This window comes from Myxine glutinosa, chromosome 1 (assembly GCF_964187855.1).
Source record: "Myxine glutinosa chromosome 1, kmMyxGlut1.1, whole genome shotgun sequence".
Lineage (NCBI taxonomy): Eukaryota > Metazoa > Chordata > Myxini > Myxiniformes > Myxinidae > Myxine > Myxine glutinosa.
Genome location: NC_136261.1, coordinates 389677814 through 389698845, shown reverse-complemented (window position 1 = coordinate 389698845; position 21032 = coordinate 389677814). Strand labels below are relative to the sequence as shown.

The following is a 21032-nucleotide window of genomic DNA, read 5'->3' as shown; positions in this document are numbered from 1 at the left end:
CACAAATAATTGGTGGTTGAATTCTGTGACCTGATATGCAAATCGCCTTCACATTTTAAGTTCATCGGATGAAAATTGACAATTTTAGAAATTCGGCCAATGCTGACCTCACAAAGATAGTTGGTGGTTGAATTCATTAAGCTGATATGAAAATGCTATTCAAATTTCAAGTCAATCGGATGAAAATTGAGGATTTTAGAAATTTCAAGAAGAGTGGTTGGCCTTTGGCCTATGTTGACCTTTTGACCGAAAAAATAAATATGATTCTGTCGGACCAGCAACTCTACCGTTTGGTGAAGTTTCGCGAAGATCGGTTTAAAATTGTGACCTGCAGGCAAGTATAAGTGAGTGGACACGCAAACAAACACACACACACACAGACAAACCAGAGTGATCAACATACTTGTCCAAATTTTTTTTGTTTTGCCAAGTAACAAACGGACCCAAATGCAATAGCGTCTCCTCTGGCGAGGGTAACATATACCGAATTCACTGAGATGTCTAATAAATGGTTCAAGCGGATGTGGGAAACTTATTTGATTTTCAAGATGCTTCTTGCTCCCAACTTTTCAGATTACGATAATTTCATAATTTTTACAACTTCTAGCTTTTCCTGAGTATACCATGGTTTTATTGTGGGTCTTCAAATATATATTTTCGATTCATTTAAACTTCAAAACATTAAATGATTATCATATTTAAGATATACTGTAAGATTGGCAGATTGACTGATTTAAGATTTAAGATTTAAGATATACTACGTTCCTATAATGTACGAAATAACAACTGCTTTTTCGGTATTTTGTAATCTCAGCGATAATACGAATGATATGCCGTCACCTCAAGATTTGCATGAATCAAAAAAAAAAAACCTTATCTTTTATTGTGTTAAAGAGAGAAACCAAACGGTTATGGTATCTGGATAGCTACTACACTAGAGGGAGACATTCTTCGTGTAATTGTGTTTACGTCAATCAATCATACTTTCAACTCCCTCGTCGCTCGATAAGAAATAATGCCCCTACTTTTAATTTACTTAAGCTAAATTCAATAGATATAGATAATTTTTGGAGAAACAATTGTTCAACATTATGTAGCAAAAGGGAATTTTAAAATCATATGAAACACGACTGAAAGGTATAAATACATCGATGCTGTCCAAGATATTCTCCTTCCTTTTCTTCCATTTGTAAGGGGTAAGGTTACACAGGATAGAATCTTAAATGATGTGTTTCAATGAATAAATAAATAAACAAGAAGACGTCATGCAGAGCATGATACTTGCAAAATCCGCATCCTCCTTCCCCCAAAAAAAGTTTCCATTGATACAGCAAATTGTCCATTCCATCAAGATTTAAAATTGACGATCTCAATCAAAGCTTGGGCTAATAGGATGAAAAGTGATGATTTTTCAAATGAAAATTGATGATTTTAGAAGTTTCACCTTGAGTTGACCTTTGACCTTTGGACCTCAAAAATAGTTGGCTTCCCTATTTAGTGACTCGATATGCAAATGCTGTTCCATTGTCAATTCAATCGGATGAACATTGATGGCTTTTCAGATGAAAATTGATGATTTTGGAAGTTTGCCCTTCAGTTGACCTTTGACCTTTTGACCTCAAAAATAGTAGGTTTCCCAATTCAGTGACTCAATATACAAATGCTATTCAATTTTCAAGTCAATCGGATTTAAAATGGCGATTTTAGAAATTTGACCTCCAGATGACCTTTGACCTTTGACCTCAATCAATAGGCTTCTCAATTTTGACGACCTATCCAGCTTGGTGAAGCTTCGTGACGATCGGTTTAGAATTGTGACCTGTAGGCCGGTGACAAACAGACAGACAAACAGACAGACAGAACCACGAACGCAACCGACCAATATACTTGAAAAATCTTCGATTTTGCAAGTAATAAATTAGGAAAATGTATGCGAATGAGAGAACAAGAAGGTTTAAGGAATATGAGAAGTTGTTTTCAAAAGTTGTAAAGTGCCAAGTATCAAGAATGTCAAGTCTTTGAGGGCAAGTCTAAAGTCACCATAGCATTATTTCAGTCTTCAACTTGTGTCAAGTCTCACAGGCGGGACATCGGACGAATATATTGATATTTTAATAGCCATTTTGAATGTGCCTGGGCGGGCGCGATGCAGGGAGGGAAGGGAGAAGGGGGAGGAAGAGGAAGAGGAAGACCGTGAGACAGAGAGAGAGAGAGAGAGAGAGAGAGAGAGAGAGAGAGAGGAGAGAGTTGGGGAGGGGAGGGGAAGGGCGTTCAGGTCTTTAAGCCACATTTTACATTACGTGCAATTCCATTAACTTCAATTGTTGTTTAAGATACCGGTACCATACTGTTTATGTTTCCCTTTTAAAAAGACAAGTCGGGAAATAATTTACAATTACTAATGAAGTTTAAATATATAATCCAAGGCAACTGACATAACTATTTGAATTGTTACAAATTCATTTTATCAGGCTGCAACATGCACAGGGTTATCGATCAGGGGCCAAGTTTCCCCCCAAGATGAATGTTAATGGTTTGAATAAAGTTTACACATGCAGCCACTGTGGTAAGATTGGTGCCTGCTGCTTGGACGTGGTGTGCTGTCTGAAGAGCGGACACTCCATTTAACCTGAGTGGTGAATGGTATGTGACCCGACGTGGTGAGCTCTGGTGCGCTGCACTTTTACAGTAAACACGCACACGGTATATGTTGTGGCGGACACAAGGGACACGAATTCAGCGCACCAGCAGGTGGCGCGAACGTCCAGGCGGGGAACTGGATTGCATGCCCCGCCTATCGACCGATCGGCCATGCCCGGGAACTAGGCGTGGCCTCGGGAGATATATGCGGGCTCTAAGCTCGAGCCCGCTCAGTGCTGAAGTACGAGCTTTCGAATAAAGACTTTGTTATACCAATGCGTTGTGGCCTACCTCTCTGGCAATCGAGTCGTGTGTGCGCAGCACCACACTGGTGACCCCGATTGGTTCAGCCGTTGCTGACCACCGAACGCGCCATGGCCACCAACAGTTAAACTCCCGGAGTTTTGGGAGGCACAAGCCGACGTTTGGTTCGTCCAGGCCGAAGCTCAATTTCAGCTCCGAGGCATAACGGCGGACGAGACCCGGTACTACCATGTGGTCGCCGCCCTCGGGCCCGGCACTGCCGCCCGAGTCGTGTCCATCCTTCGGTGCCCGCCGGGCGACAACAAATACGAGGCGCTCAAACGTCTCCTGCTCGCCACGTTCGGGCTCACGGAGATCGAACGGGCCGACCGCCTCCTGGACCTTCCTGAACTCGGCGACACACGACCATCCGTGCAGATGGATTTTATGCTGTCGCTGCTTGGTGACCAACCCCCGGATTTCTTATTCCGGGCGCTTTTCCTACGCCAGCTACCCGCACAGGTACGCCTCGCGCTGGCCGGTTCCAAGATAAAGGAACCCTGCACCCTGGCCATAGAGGCCGACAAGTTTTTCGCGGCCTGCGACATGCGGTCGGTGTACGGTGCTGCCGTAGTGGATCCCTGGGCAGAGGCTACAGCGCCCCCGGCTAACCACCGGAGGATAAGCCCAGCCGACGCGACAAAAACCTTTTCCAATGAAGGCAGCACACAGGGCGAAATGGCGGACGGCTCTCACTCAAGCCGCGGCCTTGAGGCGAAGATTCTCCGGAATCTCACCCCAGTACCTGGCTTCGCAGGCTTTTCCACAACTCCGGCGATAACACCAATCGCAAAAGATTCCTTTCAAGGACTCAAAGTTCACTTGCCATGTACGCTCGACCACGCAAGGTACGGAGCTTTTTCAGACCGCGTCGTTTTACTGTCCTCACGCCTTCTTCTTCTTTACCACCTTTTTTCTTCAGGGGCGGTTTCCTGTATCATTTTACATTAACCTTTTAAACTTTAGATAGCTGTTCCTGAATACTAAACCTTTTGAGAATAATAATAATGCATGATATCCGAAACATGTCAAGTGGGTGAAAACCACAACAGCCGAAGTGACGAATCCGTAACACTTCCCCCCCTCAAGAAAGAAAGTTTGAACACAGCGAAAACTTTCTTTGCATGCAAACTCTTTAAACAAACAAAAATAAAATCACAACCCCAAATCACCAATTCCCATGGGCAACAATAATCAATATTTCCCAAAAATAAAGCAACAAAACTTCGAACAACCCACAGAGGTTTCCAAGGTTAATTGACTCTGGACAAAGCGTCAGCCACGACATTGTCCCTGCCATTTACATGTTCAATTTCCCAGTTGGACTCCTGCAAAGCCAAACTCCATCTCATTCCCCTCTGATTTTACTTTTCGTTTCTTTTGAATGAAGGTTAAGGGGTAGTAATCAAAATCCCAAGTCAAGCAAAACTACAACACTTTTCCCGGGAGGCCGAGCTGAAAGCCAGGTTCCATGGTGGTTGGGTGGTGAGGCCTGGAAGTATTCATGACATGGACGCCTTTAGGAACGTGGAGTTCACGGTTAGTCCGTGCAGGAAAGTTCACTACATGGACGCCTTTAGGAACGGGGCATTCACGGTTGATCTGTGTAGGAATCTTGGCTCGGCTGCTCTGCAGCATTCAGTGCTTCAGCTCTTTCTAACTTTCCTAACAATCACGGTTGGACCACTTGTCACTGTAGTCACATGAATAGCGGTCTCCTTCTCGGCCACTGCTCTGATAATCCTTCCTTCGGGAGCTGCCATAACTCTGGGAGCCTCCATAATAATATCGATTGCGGCCACCACCAAAACTACTACTCCGTTGTCCTCTTCTGTAGCCCCCACAACACCTGTGAAATGCCTTCCCTACTGTTATGGTCCGACCCTCCAACTCCTTGTTATTCAGATTCTTTTCTGCATCTCTGGCGTCCTTTGCGTTTTCAAACGTGACAAAGCCAAACCCTCTTGACTTTTGTGTCTCCGTCTTTTATCAGCAGCACTTCCAAAAGCGGTCCATATTTGCTGAAGGCAGACTCCAGAACATCTTCCTTCGTTTTGAAGTTCAGTCTACCTACAAATAACTTGCTAAATTTGTCGCCATCCCTAACTGGGGTGGTGTTATTTTCCCTACTGGGCTTTTTAACAACCATCGGGTTACCATAAACTTGACCACTGGCCAAATCGTTCCCGATAACAACATATACTCCTTCTACAGGAAGAGTGGCTTGTAAACCTACGGTGACCGGTCCTGACACCACATCGGACTCCAAATGGATGGCATGAAGTGGAGCTCTAACACAGCCACCAATCCCCTGTAAACGAACTATATCACCAGTTGCCGTCTCTTCTGACAATGTCAAGATGCCTTCAACCATTAAAGATTGATGTGCTCCGGTGTCCCTCAATACCCTAACAGGTCTCCGGTTAGTGGGGTCTCCACCCAGTGACACCAACCTCTCTGAAATAAATGGTTGGTAACCCTTTTGAGGGCGATTTCTCACATTGGCCATTGCATTCGGAGTTGTACTAGTCGAACTCCGCTCCTGATTTTCCTTTCCCGGCACATAACGGTGGGACATCAAGTGTCCAGGTTTATGGCAAAAAGCGCAAGTAGACCCGAAGGAGAACCTCGTGGTTTGTCTCGAGCCCCCCAGGGAATAAGTCTGCCTTGGAACTGCTGTCTTCGGATTCCTAGAAGTCGTGGTATCAGAGTGGTCCTCATATTCATCTCGAGGCCGCCCCCATGAATTTTCATTCTCCGCCCCTGATGTACCATCGCTCCCCTGGCTAGGTCTAGGCGAGAAGTTAGGTTTGTGGAACCCCATCCTGTGGGTTAAGGCATAGTCATCTGCCATGGTTGCTGCCTCATACAACTTTGGTACTTTCCTTTCCTCCAGATGTACTTTAATGTCCTCGTGGACACACAGTTGGAATTCCTCCACCAGGATCAATTGTCGCAATAGTTCGAAGTCTTTCCCAACCCCTTTTGAATCACACCACCGATCAAACATGGTTTCTTTCATTCTGGCAAACTCCACATGGGTCTCACTCTCCCTTTTCCTGGCATTCCGGAATTTTTGTCGGTAAGCTTCCGGGACCAATTCATAGGCTTTGAGAATGTTTTTCTTCAATACCTCATAATCTGCACATTGGTCAATCGGTAAAGCCGAATAAATATCTTGAGCTTTACCCACCAGAACACTATGCACTAATATGGTCCAGGAATCCTCAGGCCAGTTTAGCAGTTGAGCCACCTTCTCAAAGTGTGAAAAAAAATTGGCTACCTCCTTTTCATTGAAGGGTGGAACCAGCCTCACATGTCTGTCAATATCCCAGGTGTTCTGACTCGGTGTCGAACCAATCGGCATGATGGTACCTCTCCCCGTTCTTTCATTACATCCAGCTCCTTGAGTCTAATTTCCTGCTGAAGCACCATTTCACGGTCCCTTAACTCCCTTTCGGCTTTTCTCTCCTCTGCTTTTTTCTCCTCTAACCTTTCCTGGAGTTCTCTTTCAACTCTCCTTTCCTCTGTTCTTTCTTGTGCTTTTTTCTCTTCCAACCTTTCCTGGAGTTCTCTTTCCTGTGATGCTCTTCTTTCCTCAAGTTCTCTTTCAACTCTCCTTTCCTCTGCTTGTTTCTCTTCTCTTCTCTCTTCTGCTTTCCTTTCCTCTGCTTTTAACCTTTCCTGGAGTTCTCGTTCCTGTTCTGCTCTTTCCTTTTCTGCTTTCCTTTCCTCTGCTTTTAACCTTTCCTGGAGTTCTCATTCCTGTTCTGCTCTTTCCTTTTCTGCTTTCCTTTCCTCTGCTTTTAACCTTTCCTGGAGTTCTCGTTCCACTCTCCTTTCCTCTGCTTTTCTTTCTTCGAGTTCTCTTGCAGCTCTCCTTTCCTCTGCTTGTTCCCTTTCCTGGCTCAGTAATTGCATCTCCAGTTTCCGGAGCTCCACATCTTCTGGTTCCTCGGGTAATCAATCCCAGGCTACCTCTTCCCATGTTGCTAATCCCACCATAGATTGTATCAACACTGTCTACATCTCTGCCTTCCTCATATTAGTTCGGACCTCCAAGCTAAAATGTTTGGCCAATTTCAAGAGGTCCGATTTTACTAACGCTCTGAACTGTGCTTCACTAGGGGTCACTGCAAACTTCTCTGTGTCAAACTCCATGGTGACTATTGTTAACACCTGTTAACCTTCACACAAGAAATTTAAAAATATATATATATATATTTTCTTTGTTTTTGGAAAAATTTGGGAATGTTGGAACAAGTTCCAAATTTGGGAAATCTGGGAATGTTAGGGAAATCTTTCCCGGACTAAATTTAGGGAATTTTAGATCCCGGACGCAGACCCAATTTCGAGCCCACGAGTGAATTGGACGAGCCCCCAATTTCTGTTACGTGTTCCTCCCCGATGTCCTGGTCTCGGTATACCTCCGAACCCTGGGAGGAATCACGGCAGAAAAATATATATTCCTCCGTGTCAAAATCAAGATCAAAACCACACCAATGGTTACCAACAAAAAGAATATATTAAAAATCACACAGGAATAAATGATACATCCATGATAGCCAGCCACCATACAATCAATATCTTAGGATGGTACCATCTGTTAAAGTAATCGAACTCACTGCTCGCAGTACATGGAAAGAACCTCTTCAATGTCTCTTTAACCTTCAAGGCGAAGTTGCTTCGCTCCGGCGATCGTTGGAACAATGTCCGGTCAAGAAACAATCGAGGCGTAGACAGTCGAAGTGACACAGAAGTCACGTGGTCCAACACCCAGCAAACTTGCGGTAGAATGGACACTCTCCAAAGATGCGCGCCGATGTACACGTTTGCCGTTCAATCAGCAAATCGCCATGTACTCCTCAAACGCCGCTTTATTGCACAGCCGTCCCCGGCAAACCACCGGAGGATAAGCCCAGCCGACGCGACAAAAACCTTTTCCGATGAAGGCAGCACGCGGGGCGAAAGGGCGGACGGCTCTCACTCGAGCCGCGGCCCTGAGGCGAAGATTCTCCGGAATCTCACCCCTGTACCTGGCTTCGCAGGCTTTTCCACAACTCCGACGATAACACCGATCACACGAGATTCCTTTCAAGGACTCAAAGTTCACTCACCATGTACACTCGACCACGCTAGGTACAGAGCTTTTTCAGACCGCGTCATTTTACTGTCCTCACGCCTTCTTCTTCTTTACCGCCTTTTTTCTTCCGGGTCGGTTTCCTGTATCATTTTATGTTAACCTTTTTAACTTTAGATAGCTGTTCCTGAATACTAAACCTTTTGAGAATAATAATAATACATGATATCCGAAACATGTCAAGTGGGTGAAAACCACAACAGCGGAAGTGATGAATCCGTAACAATGGTAACAGTCTTTTGTTTTATTTCTCTCTTAACTCATCCTCCGGTGTTTATCATTTTATTCCACAGAGACGGAGGTTAAAGAGAGAGAGTGTGACGTCGACAATAACAGACAATGTGTCTGTCGTGAAGGACTCCACGGGAATGAAAACAAATGCGAGTTGAAGATTCGTGTGGAAAGTAAGGAAACGATATTGATGTTTAATATAGAATGGTTAATGTTAATATTTGAGATAAGACTAAGAGCCTGGAATTGAAGTTTACACATTAAAAAATAATTAAATAAAATGAATGTTAGGTGTGAAGCAATGTTCATATTTTTAATTTATTTTTTATATACAAAGCCGAGGGTCATGTAAGAGCTAAAAGTCAGATTATGATAATAATAATAATAATAATAATAATAATAATAATTAATACGTGGAATAACAAAACAAGGAAAAGTCAAGTAATTTGATTTTAAAATATACATTTTTTTTCGTGTTCTCATTAATTTAATCTGTTGTTTATCCACTTCCCTCCAAAAGGTCAAATTGGTTTTCCATCCTTGGAGTTTCCTTCGTTGTTGATTTGGTTACCTGTGATTTTTGGACTCTTCTTCTTCACATTGTTCATTCTCCTATGCAGTAAGTTTCTAGTGTGATGTTATTGCCACCAGGACCAGGGAAGGTGTGGATTTGGGAAGGTCGTATTTTACCAAAATGATCAGGTCGTTTTTCTCGGAAATAACACCTTGTTGTGCCCTTCTTAATATTGCTGCATTTGTGGGAGAGTGGTGGGAATGTGTTGGTGGAGGAGTTATTTGAATTAAGGTATAGACTCCCGCTTTTGTTCGCATAGTTTTAGGACTTTTAGAACTGAGGAGTAAATGTTTGTGGGTCGGGATAATATGTCCGCTGCATCGATGGAGTGGCAACATTTGTCATAATTAATGAATATTGAGGTTAAGTTGGTGTCTCCAGTTTCTCCATGTTTTGGAACACATTCTCCATGTTCTTGCAATCCCCAATCTCAATCCACATTGAATCCCCTACATTAATTCCATCCTTAATGTTCCTTTATTTTAACACGTTCTTTATAAAGCAAGAACTATGCGTCAAGAAAATAACGAAGCTTCAACCTCCCTTAATTCAATGTTCACATTATTTTGTCGATAAACAACTTGTACAGAATTGTAAAACACTGTTCTAATCTTTATTCCTTTCTTGCCTTTACAGTGGCACGAAGGCTTTGTCCACAGGTATGCCTGGAATCGTTTTTGCAGGTTAAGATGATGTAGTTACTTCCATGACTTGATTGCTGATGAAAACCATTAAATTTTTCAATTCATATGGCACAACAATCGATATGTGTTTATAAATATTTTTTAATCAACAAAGGATGTTGATGATGATGTTACAATATCATAAATATGAGGTACATTTAAAAAAAATTATTTTAATTTAAACTTGTGAAATTCCTGTGAATTAATTCATTCATTTTGAGTGAAAAACTCTACATTGATAAAATGTAGTGTATTGCTTGAATAAGAATTGAATTACTAATAAAAGGGCACAAATTGAAGTTGTCAAATACGGTCGTGGACAAAAATATTGGCACCCTTGCACTGGGCACCCTTGAGAAGGGGAAGCACAAATACAACATTTGAGAGCAGCGACATCAGGAGATCTGTGAGAGGGAGAGGGCTTGGGGGGAGGAGGCGTGGGAAGGGGGGGGGGGGTGGGAGAAGTATAAAACACAAGGACACTGCAAGGACTTCTAGGAAAGAAGTTGGTATTTCAAAAAAGTGGATCTGGGGCGAAAATAGCGGGGGTAGAAAAGATCAAGGTTTTGGATGGGGGAAGATATGAGATGGTTGTGAACAGCTGTTTTAAAGACCTGGAGGGAGGAGTGGGATTGAAGGGAGTGGGGGAATTTGTTCCAGAGGTGGGAGAAAAGGGGAGTGAAAGGGTGAAGGTCAGCAGAGAGCCTTGATTTTGGCAGTTTAACCATAAGAGGGTCGCTGGTAGATCTTGTGCGACCTGTAGGAATATTTGGGGGACAAAGCCCAGAGAGAGAGCTGGGGGAGCAAGGCCGGAGAGGAGTCGGTAGAAGACAGAAAGACCACCAACCTGCCTGTGGTGAGTAAGTGAGAGGCCCTCGGAGTTAGCTTCATCGCGGGAGATTCCAATAATTCTGAAAGCTTTGGTTTCAACAGCATGAAGCCGAGCTAGGTGCGAGGCAGGATCACAGGCCCCGAGAAGGGAACAGTATTCCATTGAGCTGCAGATGAAAACCTTGTATGTGGTGAGGAGCACAGGTGTGCCAAGGAAGGACTTCACACGACGGAGGATGCCCAGTCGGTGACTGGCTTTGGAGGCCAGATTGGAAATGTAGTTTTCCCAGGAAAGATCATGGCAGATAGTGAGACCCAAAAGCTTGAGTGACAGAACTTCTTGGAGAGGATTGTTCAGAAAGTAGATGGGAGGGTTGTCCAGTCAGTCTTTTCGGAGAGACATAGTAAGAGTGTGGGATTTGTCAGGATTGAAAGACATGTTCCACTTGTTTGACCAGTCAGTGATTTTGTCCAGGTCTGCAGAGAGTGAGGAGGCTGCAGACTGCTGATCTGAGGGATGAGGAATGGAGCGGCAGAGAGTGGAGTCATCAGCAAAGAGGTGGATAGGATTTTCAAGACAGTCAGAGAGATCATTGATGAAGACGAGAAAAAGCACAGGGCCCAGAACACTGGTTGGGGAACTCCAGCCTGAACAGGAAAGGGAGATGAGAGAAACTCAATCAGGGCCACACGTTGACTACGACTGGAGAGGACGTCCGCAAGCCATGCATGGAGATTTCGCTGGATACCACAGGAGGAGGGTTTGGTAAGCAGAGCGGGGTGCCAGACCATATCGAAGGCATGTGATATGTCAAGGGAGACAGCTCTAATTTCCTGTTTGGCATTGAGGACCTCCATCCATTGTTGAGACAGCAGAAGCAGCATGTCCAGAGTAGAGTGAGCTGGTCTGAAATCAAATTGATGGTCAGAGATCAAGCCATTGGAGAAGAGGAAAGATTTGATATCTGAAGCAATGATGGATTCCATGACTTTGCTGATAATTGGGAGAAGACTGATTGGTCTTTCATTGCAAGGATCTGTTTTTGCACCTTTTTTGTGTAAAGCGGTGATGTTTGCTGATTTCCAAGCTGATGGCAGATGACCTTGAGCAAAAGAGAGGGTGAAGAGAACAGAGAGAGAGAGAGTGAAAGAGCGGCAGAGCAGGATTTTAGGACCCATGGGCTGATGCCGTCAGGTCAAGTTGCAGAATCACAGTCGAGGGTTGACAGAAACTTCTCCACCTTGTTAGGAGAAAAGGACACAGAGTCCAGGAGCAGCTGGGTACGACTGGGTATGGTGGGTACAGAGAGGGTTGGGTTTGGGACACAAGATTTAGAGGCAAACATCAGAGTTGAGGCATTCAGCTTTTTCACGAGCGCAGTCAGCTGTGTAGCCGTTTGAGGTAAGGGAGGGGATGGAGGGGGAACAAACACCAGAAACAGATTTGACCAGACACCACCATGATTTGGAAGAGGGAGACAGGTTTGAGAGTTCAGTCTTGAGAGAGGAGAGATATTGTTTCCTGGCTCTCCTGAGGGTGAACACACACTTGTTTCGGGCATTGTGAAAGGAAATGAGATTTCCTTCCATTGGATTTGCTTTCCAGGAGGGGAAGGCAAGTTGTTTCTGGGCAACTGCCTCACCACAAGATTCGGTGAACCATGGACGGGAGGAAGGGTATGACAACTGAAGAGGAGATGGGATACATTTGTGCATGAGAGAGAGCAATTTACTTTGGAAGAATTCCCAGGATGAGTTGATGTTAGAGACGGTAGAGATAGAAGAACAGTCCAGATGATTTATGGCTGCATGAAGACCGTACCAGTCGGCCTGAGTGAATTGCCAGACTCATCGACGCTGAGGAGGCTTTCTGAGAATGGTTAGAGAGATGTCCACTTCAACAAGCACATGATCAGATGAGCCGATTGGAGCAGAAGAGCCGCAGACATTTGCAGTGAAATTTGTCATAACCAAGTCTGGAAGAGAAGATTCTCCGTTGACTGAGATCCGGGTTGGGAAATTGACAGATTTTGTCAGCCCCAGTGAGTCGCAGACGTCCTTTGCTGAGGAGCCATGGCTGGTGAGAGCGGTACCCACACCCAGCCATCTGGCATGGCGACAATTTAAATCACCACATATGAGGAAGAGAAAGTTTAGATGAGTAGATAGAAGTTGGTCCATATTATCAGACAGCGAGATGTAGATGTAGTCATCACTGTTTGGTGGATGGTACAACACACATAAGAACAAAAGGTGGGGGTGAAGGGGAAGCCGTAGCCAGAGGCACTCCTGGGGGTGAAGTGGAGAGAGGGCAGTGCAGGGCGAGTGAGGAAGAGAGTTTTTGATGAAGATAGCAACCCCACCTCCAGGACGAGGCTCAGGTCTATCATCCCGGAGGAGGGAGTAACCCGGGAGAGATACTAAGGAATTGGAGACATCATGAAGGAGGAAAGTTTCTGTTGAGCAGATCAAGTCTCATTTGTCAGAAGCAACCTGTATGGAGAGATCAGTCAAGTTTGAGTGAAGGCCCTGGATGTTTGAGGTCCATAGCATTAATGAAGAGGAAGGGGGAGCATCGGATACAGAACAGGGGTGTGGGGGGAGTGTGTGGGGGGGGGGGGGGGGAGTAGGGTAAGATGTGGAAGAGGAGGAAGAGGTAGGGAGAGCTGTTGAAAGTGTGTCAGAGATTTCAGAATAGCTTGGAGAAAGGGAAGGATGGGGCGGACAAAAGGTTTGATGGAGATTGGGTGAGGCACAGTGAGGTGTTATTTGAGGGGGGAAAGAGCGACGAGGAAGGTTGGTGGAGATGGAGGTGAGAGTTGGAAGGGAGAAGAAGTGGGGAGCATGCTTTGAGGAGGAGGGGTGAGAGGGGGGAAATGGAGAAGAAATGATGGTGGGGAGATTATAAGGGGAGGGGCAAGGGGGAAGTTTATGAGGGGAGGGGTTAGGGGGGAGTTTAGGAGGGAGGGGGATGGGGGTGGATTTGAAAGGGATGGGAGATGGGGGAGATTTGGAGGGGAGTGTTGGGGGAGGAGTTTTGGAGGGGAAGGGTGAGGGGGAGACTAGGAGGGGTGGGGTGAGGGGTTTAGTTTAGGAGGGAAGGGGCAAGGGGGGAGATTTGAAAGGGATGGGTGATGGGGAAGATTTGGAGGGGAGGGGTGAGGTTGGATTTTAGAAAGTGCTGCATGATTAATGGGAAACGAACATTTATTGCAAAATGAGTTTCCTGTGACCTTCGAGTCAGACATGCGTTTAAGGACGCTGGAGGGGTGGGGGGGAGGGGGTGGAGTGCAGGTGAGTTTATGGAATGTCGAAAGGAGGAGATGTAAGAGATGGAATTTTTTTTTGGAATGAATACATTTGGTGAGCAAGTAGTGGGGCGGCTTAGCCCAAATATTCAAAAGAATTGTGCATTTTGTGATACAAGCACCAAATTTGGCACAAATGTACATTAATATGTTTTGAACATTTTCAGATATTGGGCCACTTGAAATTCCGTAATTTTTTTTTTCAATTTTTTTCAAATTTCGTAATTTCAAATTTTTCGGGTGACACCGTCACAATTTCGGTCTTCGAGGCCGGCCGATAGGCAAAGTGTGACCGGAAGGGACGAGGTTCTCCTGACCACGTGGCCCTCGATCTGGGAAGCGAGAGGCGTTCCATTAGTGGACGCGCCCCTCACGCCCGACTTTTGGGCGGCCCCGGCAGGCCGTTTGTTTTGACGTTCCGTGACAGGCCCCGCACCCCCACCTCCGGGCCGACCGGAAGCTTGTGCTGAGTACATCATACCTGAACAACTCAGTGAGGCAGAACACAGCAGTGCACACCAGGGTGACCCCTTCAGTGCATAAACCAATTAACCTGTCCACTGCAGGGCATATAGAAATGAAGCTATTTTCTGCATATAATAATAATATAAGTTCAGTTCTATATAACAATTTCTGTTATCACCACTACCACTACAACTACCACTACTACAAGCTTTGTCTGGAATTTTGTGGACTAACAGACAAACAGACATACAGACAAGCTGGGATCAAAACATTACCTCCTTCCACCATTGAGTGTAGAGGTAAACATCATGGAAATTATATCATTCCCTAGATTTAATTCATGCTTACCCGTGTATTTGCTTCACTGGTTCACAAGGTCTTTTGCATACATGTAATTCAGACTCTCGTCTTCATTGCTGACCACACAATGTTCGCAACATATTAATGTACATTTGTGCCAAATTTGGTGCTTGTATCACAAAATGCACAATTCTTTTGAATATTTGGGCTAAGCCGCCCCACTATATCGGCCGGCCTCGAAGACCGAAGTTGTGACGGTGTCACCCGAAAAATTTGAAATTACGAAATTTGAAAAAATTTGAAAAAAATAATTACGGAATTTCAAGTGGCCCAATATCTGAAAATGTTCGCAACATATTAATGCACATTTGTGCCAAATTTGGTGCTTGTATCACAAAATGCACAACAGGTTTGCTATGCTGCTACACTAAAGTTGAAAGCAACCTTTTAAATAATAATAAGAAAAAAGTGTTATAATATACGACAGAAATTTCTGATTTGTGATATTTTCTGATTTAAAAGTATATATTAAGTTCTGAATCAAAAACAAAGGTTCTGTAATATTTACAGTGAAATTGTGAGTTGTTTGAAAATAGCACAAAGGGTGGCAATATTTTTGGCCATGACTGTGTGTATATATATTATACAGTGTATACTGTGTGTATATATATTATACAGTGTATTTATATATATATATATATATATATATATATATATATATATATATATATATATAAATATATATATATATATATATATATAAATATATATATATATATATATATATATATATATATATATATATATATATATATATATATATATATATATATATATATATACATACATACATACAGTGTAAACACCCATCCTTAAATGCTTTTTTTTTTATCTTGAGTTGCTGCACATCTGACAGGAAGTCCACTGCGGACAAGTCTCTATCGAGTACACACCCTTGCATGGAGTATAGATGTATCAGTTTGGACCTTTGTGCTAAAACCCAATTGGAATCTTTAGAAAGGATTCAACACAGAGCAGCCTGTTTAATCTCGGAAAATTATAACTGGAATACAAAATCATCCTCGCCTGTCCCCGACCTGGGCTGGGACAGTGGGACACGCTGAGTGAGAGGTGCATCCCCTCTCCATGACATGGGCTGGGACACGCTGAGTGAGAGGTGCATCCCCTCTACATGACATGGGCTGGGACACGCTGAGTGAGAGGTGCATGCATACCCTCTCCATGACCACGGATGGGACACGCTGAGTGAGAGGTGCATCCCTTGTACACGACCTGGGCTGGGACACGCTGAGTGAGAGGTGCATCCCTTGTCCACGACCAGGGATGGGACACGCTGAGTGAGAGGTGCATCCCCTCTCCATGACCAGGGATGGGACACGCTGAGTGAGAGGTGCATTCCTTGTACACGACCTGGGCTGGGACACGCTGAGTGAGAGGTGCATCCCTTGTCCACGACTTGGGCTGGGACACACTGAGTGAGAGGTGCATCCCTTGTCCACGACCTGGGCTGGGACACACTGAGTGAGAGGTGCATTCCTTGTCCACGACCTGGGCTGGGACACACTGAGTGAGAAGTGCATCCCTTCTCCATGACCTGGGCTGGGACACACTGAGTGAGAAGTGCATCCCTTGTCCACGACCTGGGCTGGGACACACTGAGTGAGAAGTGCATCCCTTCTCCATGACCTGGGCTGGGACACACTGAGTGAGAGGTGCATTCGTTGTCCACGACCTGGGCTGGGACACACAGTGAGAAGTGCATCCCTTCTCCATGACCTAGGCTGGGACACACTGAGTGGGAGGTGCATCCCTTGTCACTGACCTGGGCTGGGACACGCTGAGTGAGAGGTGCATCCCTTGTTGATGACCTGGCCTGGGACACGCTGAATGACAAATGCATCCCTTGTCGCCGACCTGGGCTGGGACACGCTGAGTGAGAGGTGCATCCCTTGTCCACGACCTGGGCTGGGACACGCTGAGTGAGAGGTGCATCCCTTGTCCACGACCTGGGCTGGGACACGCTGAGTGAGAGGTGCATCCATTGTCCACGATCTGGGCTGGGACCCACTGAGTGAGAGGTGCATCCCTTGTCCACGACCTGGGCTGGGACATGCTGAGTGAGAGGTGCATCCCTTGTCCCCGACCTGGGCTGGGACACGCTGAGTGAGAGGTACATCCCTTGTACCCGACCTGGGCTGGGACATGCTGAGTGAGAGGTACATCCCTTGTCCCCGACCTGGGCTGGGACACACTGAGTGAGAGGTACATCCCTTCTCCATGACCTGGGCTGGGACCCACTGAGTGAGAGGTGCATCCCTTGTCCACGACCTGGGCTGGGACATGCTGAGTGAGAGGTGCATCCCTTGTCCCCGACCTGGGCTGGGACATGCTGAGTGAGAGGTGCATCCCTTGTCCCCGACCTGGGCTGGGACATGCTGAGTGAGAGGTACATCCCTTGTCCCCGACCTGGGCTGGGACACACTGAGTGAGAGGTGCATGCCTTGTCCACGACCTGCGCTGGGACATGCTGAGTGAGAGGTGCATCCCTTGTCCCCGACCTGGGCTGGGACACGCTGAGTGAGAGGTACATCCCTTGTCCCCGACCTGGCCTGGGACATGCTGAGTGAGAGGTACATCCCTTGTCCACGACCTGGGCTGGGACATGCTGAGTGAGAGGTGCATTCGTTGTCCCCGACCTGGGCTGGGACACGCTGAGTGAGAGGTGCATCCCTTGTCCACGACCTGGGCTGGGACATGCTGAGTGAGAGGTGCATCCCTTGTCCCCGACCTGGGCTGGGACATGCTATGTGAGAGGTACATCCCTTGTCCCCGACCTGGGCTGGGACACACTGAGTGAGAGTTGCACAAAAGCACGTTTAACATTTATAAGGAGACTCACGGCCTTATTCCTAACACAATCTCGCATCTGAAGCCTACCCTTACTCATAATACTCTCCATGCTCATTTAGTCCGTATTTCTACGGAACACCAAGCTTTAATCATGATTGTTATAAATTTTCTCTTTACCCACATACAATTTGTGAAGGAAACCTCCTCCCGAAAAATGCAACGAATGCCCAAAAACGCAAACTTTAAAAGCCCCATGGGCTTTATGCATGGGCATGTAGCCCGTACCAGCTTGAGTACCAGCTTGCTGGGATGAATGATCACGGTGTGTACACCGTATCCCTACGCATCGTAAGAGCGTGACCAAGGGTTGGCGTCAGGAAGGGCATCCGGCCATAAAACATTGCCTCAAACAAGGAACCATGATTGTCATGGGGCCCGCAAGGCTAACCCCCGCTCTAGCGGGGAAAAATGGCCTTAAAACTAGAGTCCCTGTATAAAGAGAGTTGTGGCAACTCAAATTTGGACGCCATTTTGTGTCTAAGTGTGTCGGATTAGATATACATGTACATTCGCGATATGGGGTGATATATTCTAAACCTGCTAAAAAAAAATTTACTACACATATTTAGTCTTATTATTACATACAGGTGATATTTGTTTTGTCAAAAACTCAGCTATTCCCGTGAAAAAGAGCTGTGTGGTGGGTGATATTAAAAGTGGTATGGCAATGCATATTACAAGCCAACACTGCATATAAGAGCTAACATTATAAGTAAGACAAACCAATGCTGTCGTTCTCTGAATTTTAATAACTTTTAGAAAGGAGTGTGGGCATTTTGCCCACACTCCTTTCTAAAAGTGTGGGCATAACATAAGAGTGTGGAGTGTGGGCAAAATCCCAAAATCCAATCTAATCCTCTCCATAAGAAAGGAGTGTGGGCATAACCAACACAGTGTAATTTGAATGAGCTGTCATGTACTAGTACTTCCACAACAGAAAATCACATGGACAATCTTCCGGAAGATGGCCAGACAAATCGCTAGCTCTATCGACCACATGTATATTGATATCAAACAGGGATAACAGCTTTTTAAAGTTGAGCCAGTTTTAAATGTGGGTACACAAATACACCTGTTTTACTGCATTAATCACCTAGAAATATTGTATGTTTTGGGAACGATAGCTGTCACCAGGTTAAATATATAGGGATTGTCCAATGTGCAAAATCTTCCATCACTACAATTTGGCCATAAATCCCGGGGTGGGAAATATTTGAGCAAATATGCCACAAGACGCATGAGCACTGTACAAAGCAAACAATAACTCGTCAAATTTTGGACGTATGGATGGCTGCACAACCCGCAAAAAAATTGAGCAGGTCCCCCCCTAAAATTGCTTTTATGATTGCCGATTAGGCTAAAGATTTTAAACCAAAAAAATAACTTGCCTCGGAATAAGTTTTGAATGGACGGACAGACAACTGAAAACAAAACGGACCATGGGTTTCCCACCCCTATAAAATCAAAATTAATTCCCTCTGAAAAAGTACAGTGACATTGCCCGCAGACTACCCAACCGCAGACCAGGCAATGTCACTGTACCGGGACATTTCATCAATCAATGACAATATGCGGTCCGCGAGGACTACCCAAAAAAAATTGGGCAGGGTTCTTCCCACGGAAATGCATTTTTGGTCAGCTCCTTGAAGATTATAAACAAACACAAATCACTTCCCTTTAAAAGGGTTTTCAACGGACAGACAACCAAAAAAAAAACAAGCAGATAGAATTGCTTTTGAACATCGATCATCAAGCGGCGTGGGCCTACCTGGCAGAGTCTCGAGGAGTCGATCGCTTTCCAGCTCTTTCGTCTGACTTTCGCTTCCCAAATTTGTCTTCTGACTTTATCACTTGGAAATCTATACATCTTATATTTCCCAGATTGGTTTGAACAACCAAAAGCAGAACAACCAGTCATTTTGTTTGGCAATAAACAACATTCCCGTACCAAGCTGACGTTCACGCACGGTGAAGTTAGACACAAAATGGCGCCACGAAATCACGTGACCAGAAATCTCGGGTCAGCGCATGGCGCAACTCTCTTTATACAGGGACTCTACTTAAAACGATCATTCATTCATTCATTCATTCATGTAGCCCCAAGGGGGACTTACGGTTATTTCCCCATGGTTTCTGAGAAGATTTAAAAATAAATTGCCTGAATTTGAGGTGAAACCCCTCCTCCCCTTTGGGACAACTCCCCTGCCCCCTCGACTCCCATTAAATGGGCAGATCCGGATGGGGAGCAAAAGCCCATGAGATTTGAAATTTGCTCCATATCAGTCTGGTAGTTTGTGAGAATATGTTTTAGTCAAATGTTAACAGACGTACATCCGGACCGGAAGGATCATCAAATTAACCCACTTACCTATTTCATTGGTCATCCACTGGAAGAAGTTCATTCTCCTGAACTTCTAGGCTTGCACCATCAGCCATGACATTTCCTGGACTGACCACGTAGCAAAGCTGACCTCCAATACCAGCCACAGGTAGGACATCCTCCATTGATCCAGTCTTTCCTTGGAAAATCAGATTTACAGTCTCCATGGCCTTTGCCAGCATCTCACTGGAGTATTGCTATCCACCATTAATTGGAATCCCAGCATCGCATCTGTCTCTCCTGGATGCTGTGGAACCTAAAGCTCTCAAAATTATTGAAATATCTTGTGATGAGGACGGAAACTTTATATTTTCCGATATTGCTCTTTCTGCTCTCTCGTTCTTCCAACCCTCCCTATCTTCTTTACGATGCACGAAGTCTTCCAGTAAACCCTTCTTGGTTAGACTTCCAAAATCCAAGCTAACTGCACAGCGGAAGTACTTCATTCCTCACTTCTGTCAATGCAACGACCTTCCAGAGGCTGTTTTGTTTCACTCTTCCCTCCAGGGCTTCAAGCAGACAGCTGTGCTCGAAACAGGGACGTGGTTGTACTATATGAGAAGCACCCGCTCCATACTGGAGCCAACAGGGGAGTGGGAGGGGTCATGTTATTATCTTTATGATTGTTAATACCATAGCAGACTACCCAACCTATGAGCAATCTTGTCCCAAGCATACAACACGTTCTTCGGACACATCCTTATATTTGGGGCGGTGTATAGGCAACAGATTTCTGCCTCAATTGCTCCCAAAAATAAAATTAACCTGGGTTACGTATATGAAGCGAAAGCATGCATACTGCTTACGTGCATATATAATACACTGCGGTTGAGGTCCCAAAAGGTGCATAAAGAATACACATTGTGCAGCACGTTTCTGGCCCACTGGAGTGAAAGGCATAGCCTCGCTTAGGGGCAGTGCTTGTGAACTTTACACTATATTTGCATAATATTTCTAAAAACTACTATTTCACCCCTTACCTCATTGTACAGTATATTTTTGTTTTACCATGTACACTTTATCTGCTATTCTGAACTGATTCGCTACCTCTTCAATCCTGTGTAGGTTAGAGCGTGGTTCAATGTATCCAAGATTCTACGCTGTTTCAACCAGAATTCAACACAACCCACAATAAATGGTGACCATGAATCTTCCGATGCATCTGAACATTTTCTTGGATATCAGAAGTGAGTGAATGCAAAAATATTTTAATAATGATGATAAAGGTTGAGGTGATTGCCTCGCA

The 21032-nt window shown here is 45.0% G+C and overlaps 1 protein-coding gene across 8 annotated transcripts in view; it reads left to right on the top strand.

Moving 5' to 3' along the window:
* Positions 1 to 21032, top strand: part of LOC137416279 (uncharacterized) — a 92926-nt gene that overhangs the window by 28412 nt on the left and 43482 nt on the right. For all 8 annotated transcript variants that reach the window (XR_013621881.1, XR_013621879.1, XR_013621880.1 and 5 more), the window contains 4 exons: positions 8377 to 8487; positions 8835 to 8933; positions 9525 to 9547; positions 20852 to 20973. Coding sequence is in view for 4 of the 8 variants with exons in the window: in XM_078770280.1 (XP_078626406.1) it covers positions 8377 to 8487; positions 8835 to 8933; positions 9525 to 9547; positions 20852 to 20973 (355 nt within the window). In the remaining 4 variants the exon portion in view is untranslated. The remainder of the gene's footprint in view (positions 1 to 8376; positions 8488 to 8834; positions 8934 to 9524; positions 9548 to 20851; positions 20974 to 21032) is intronic.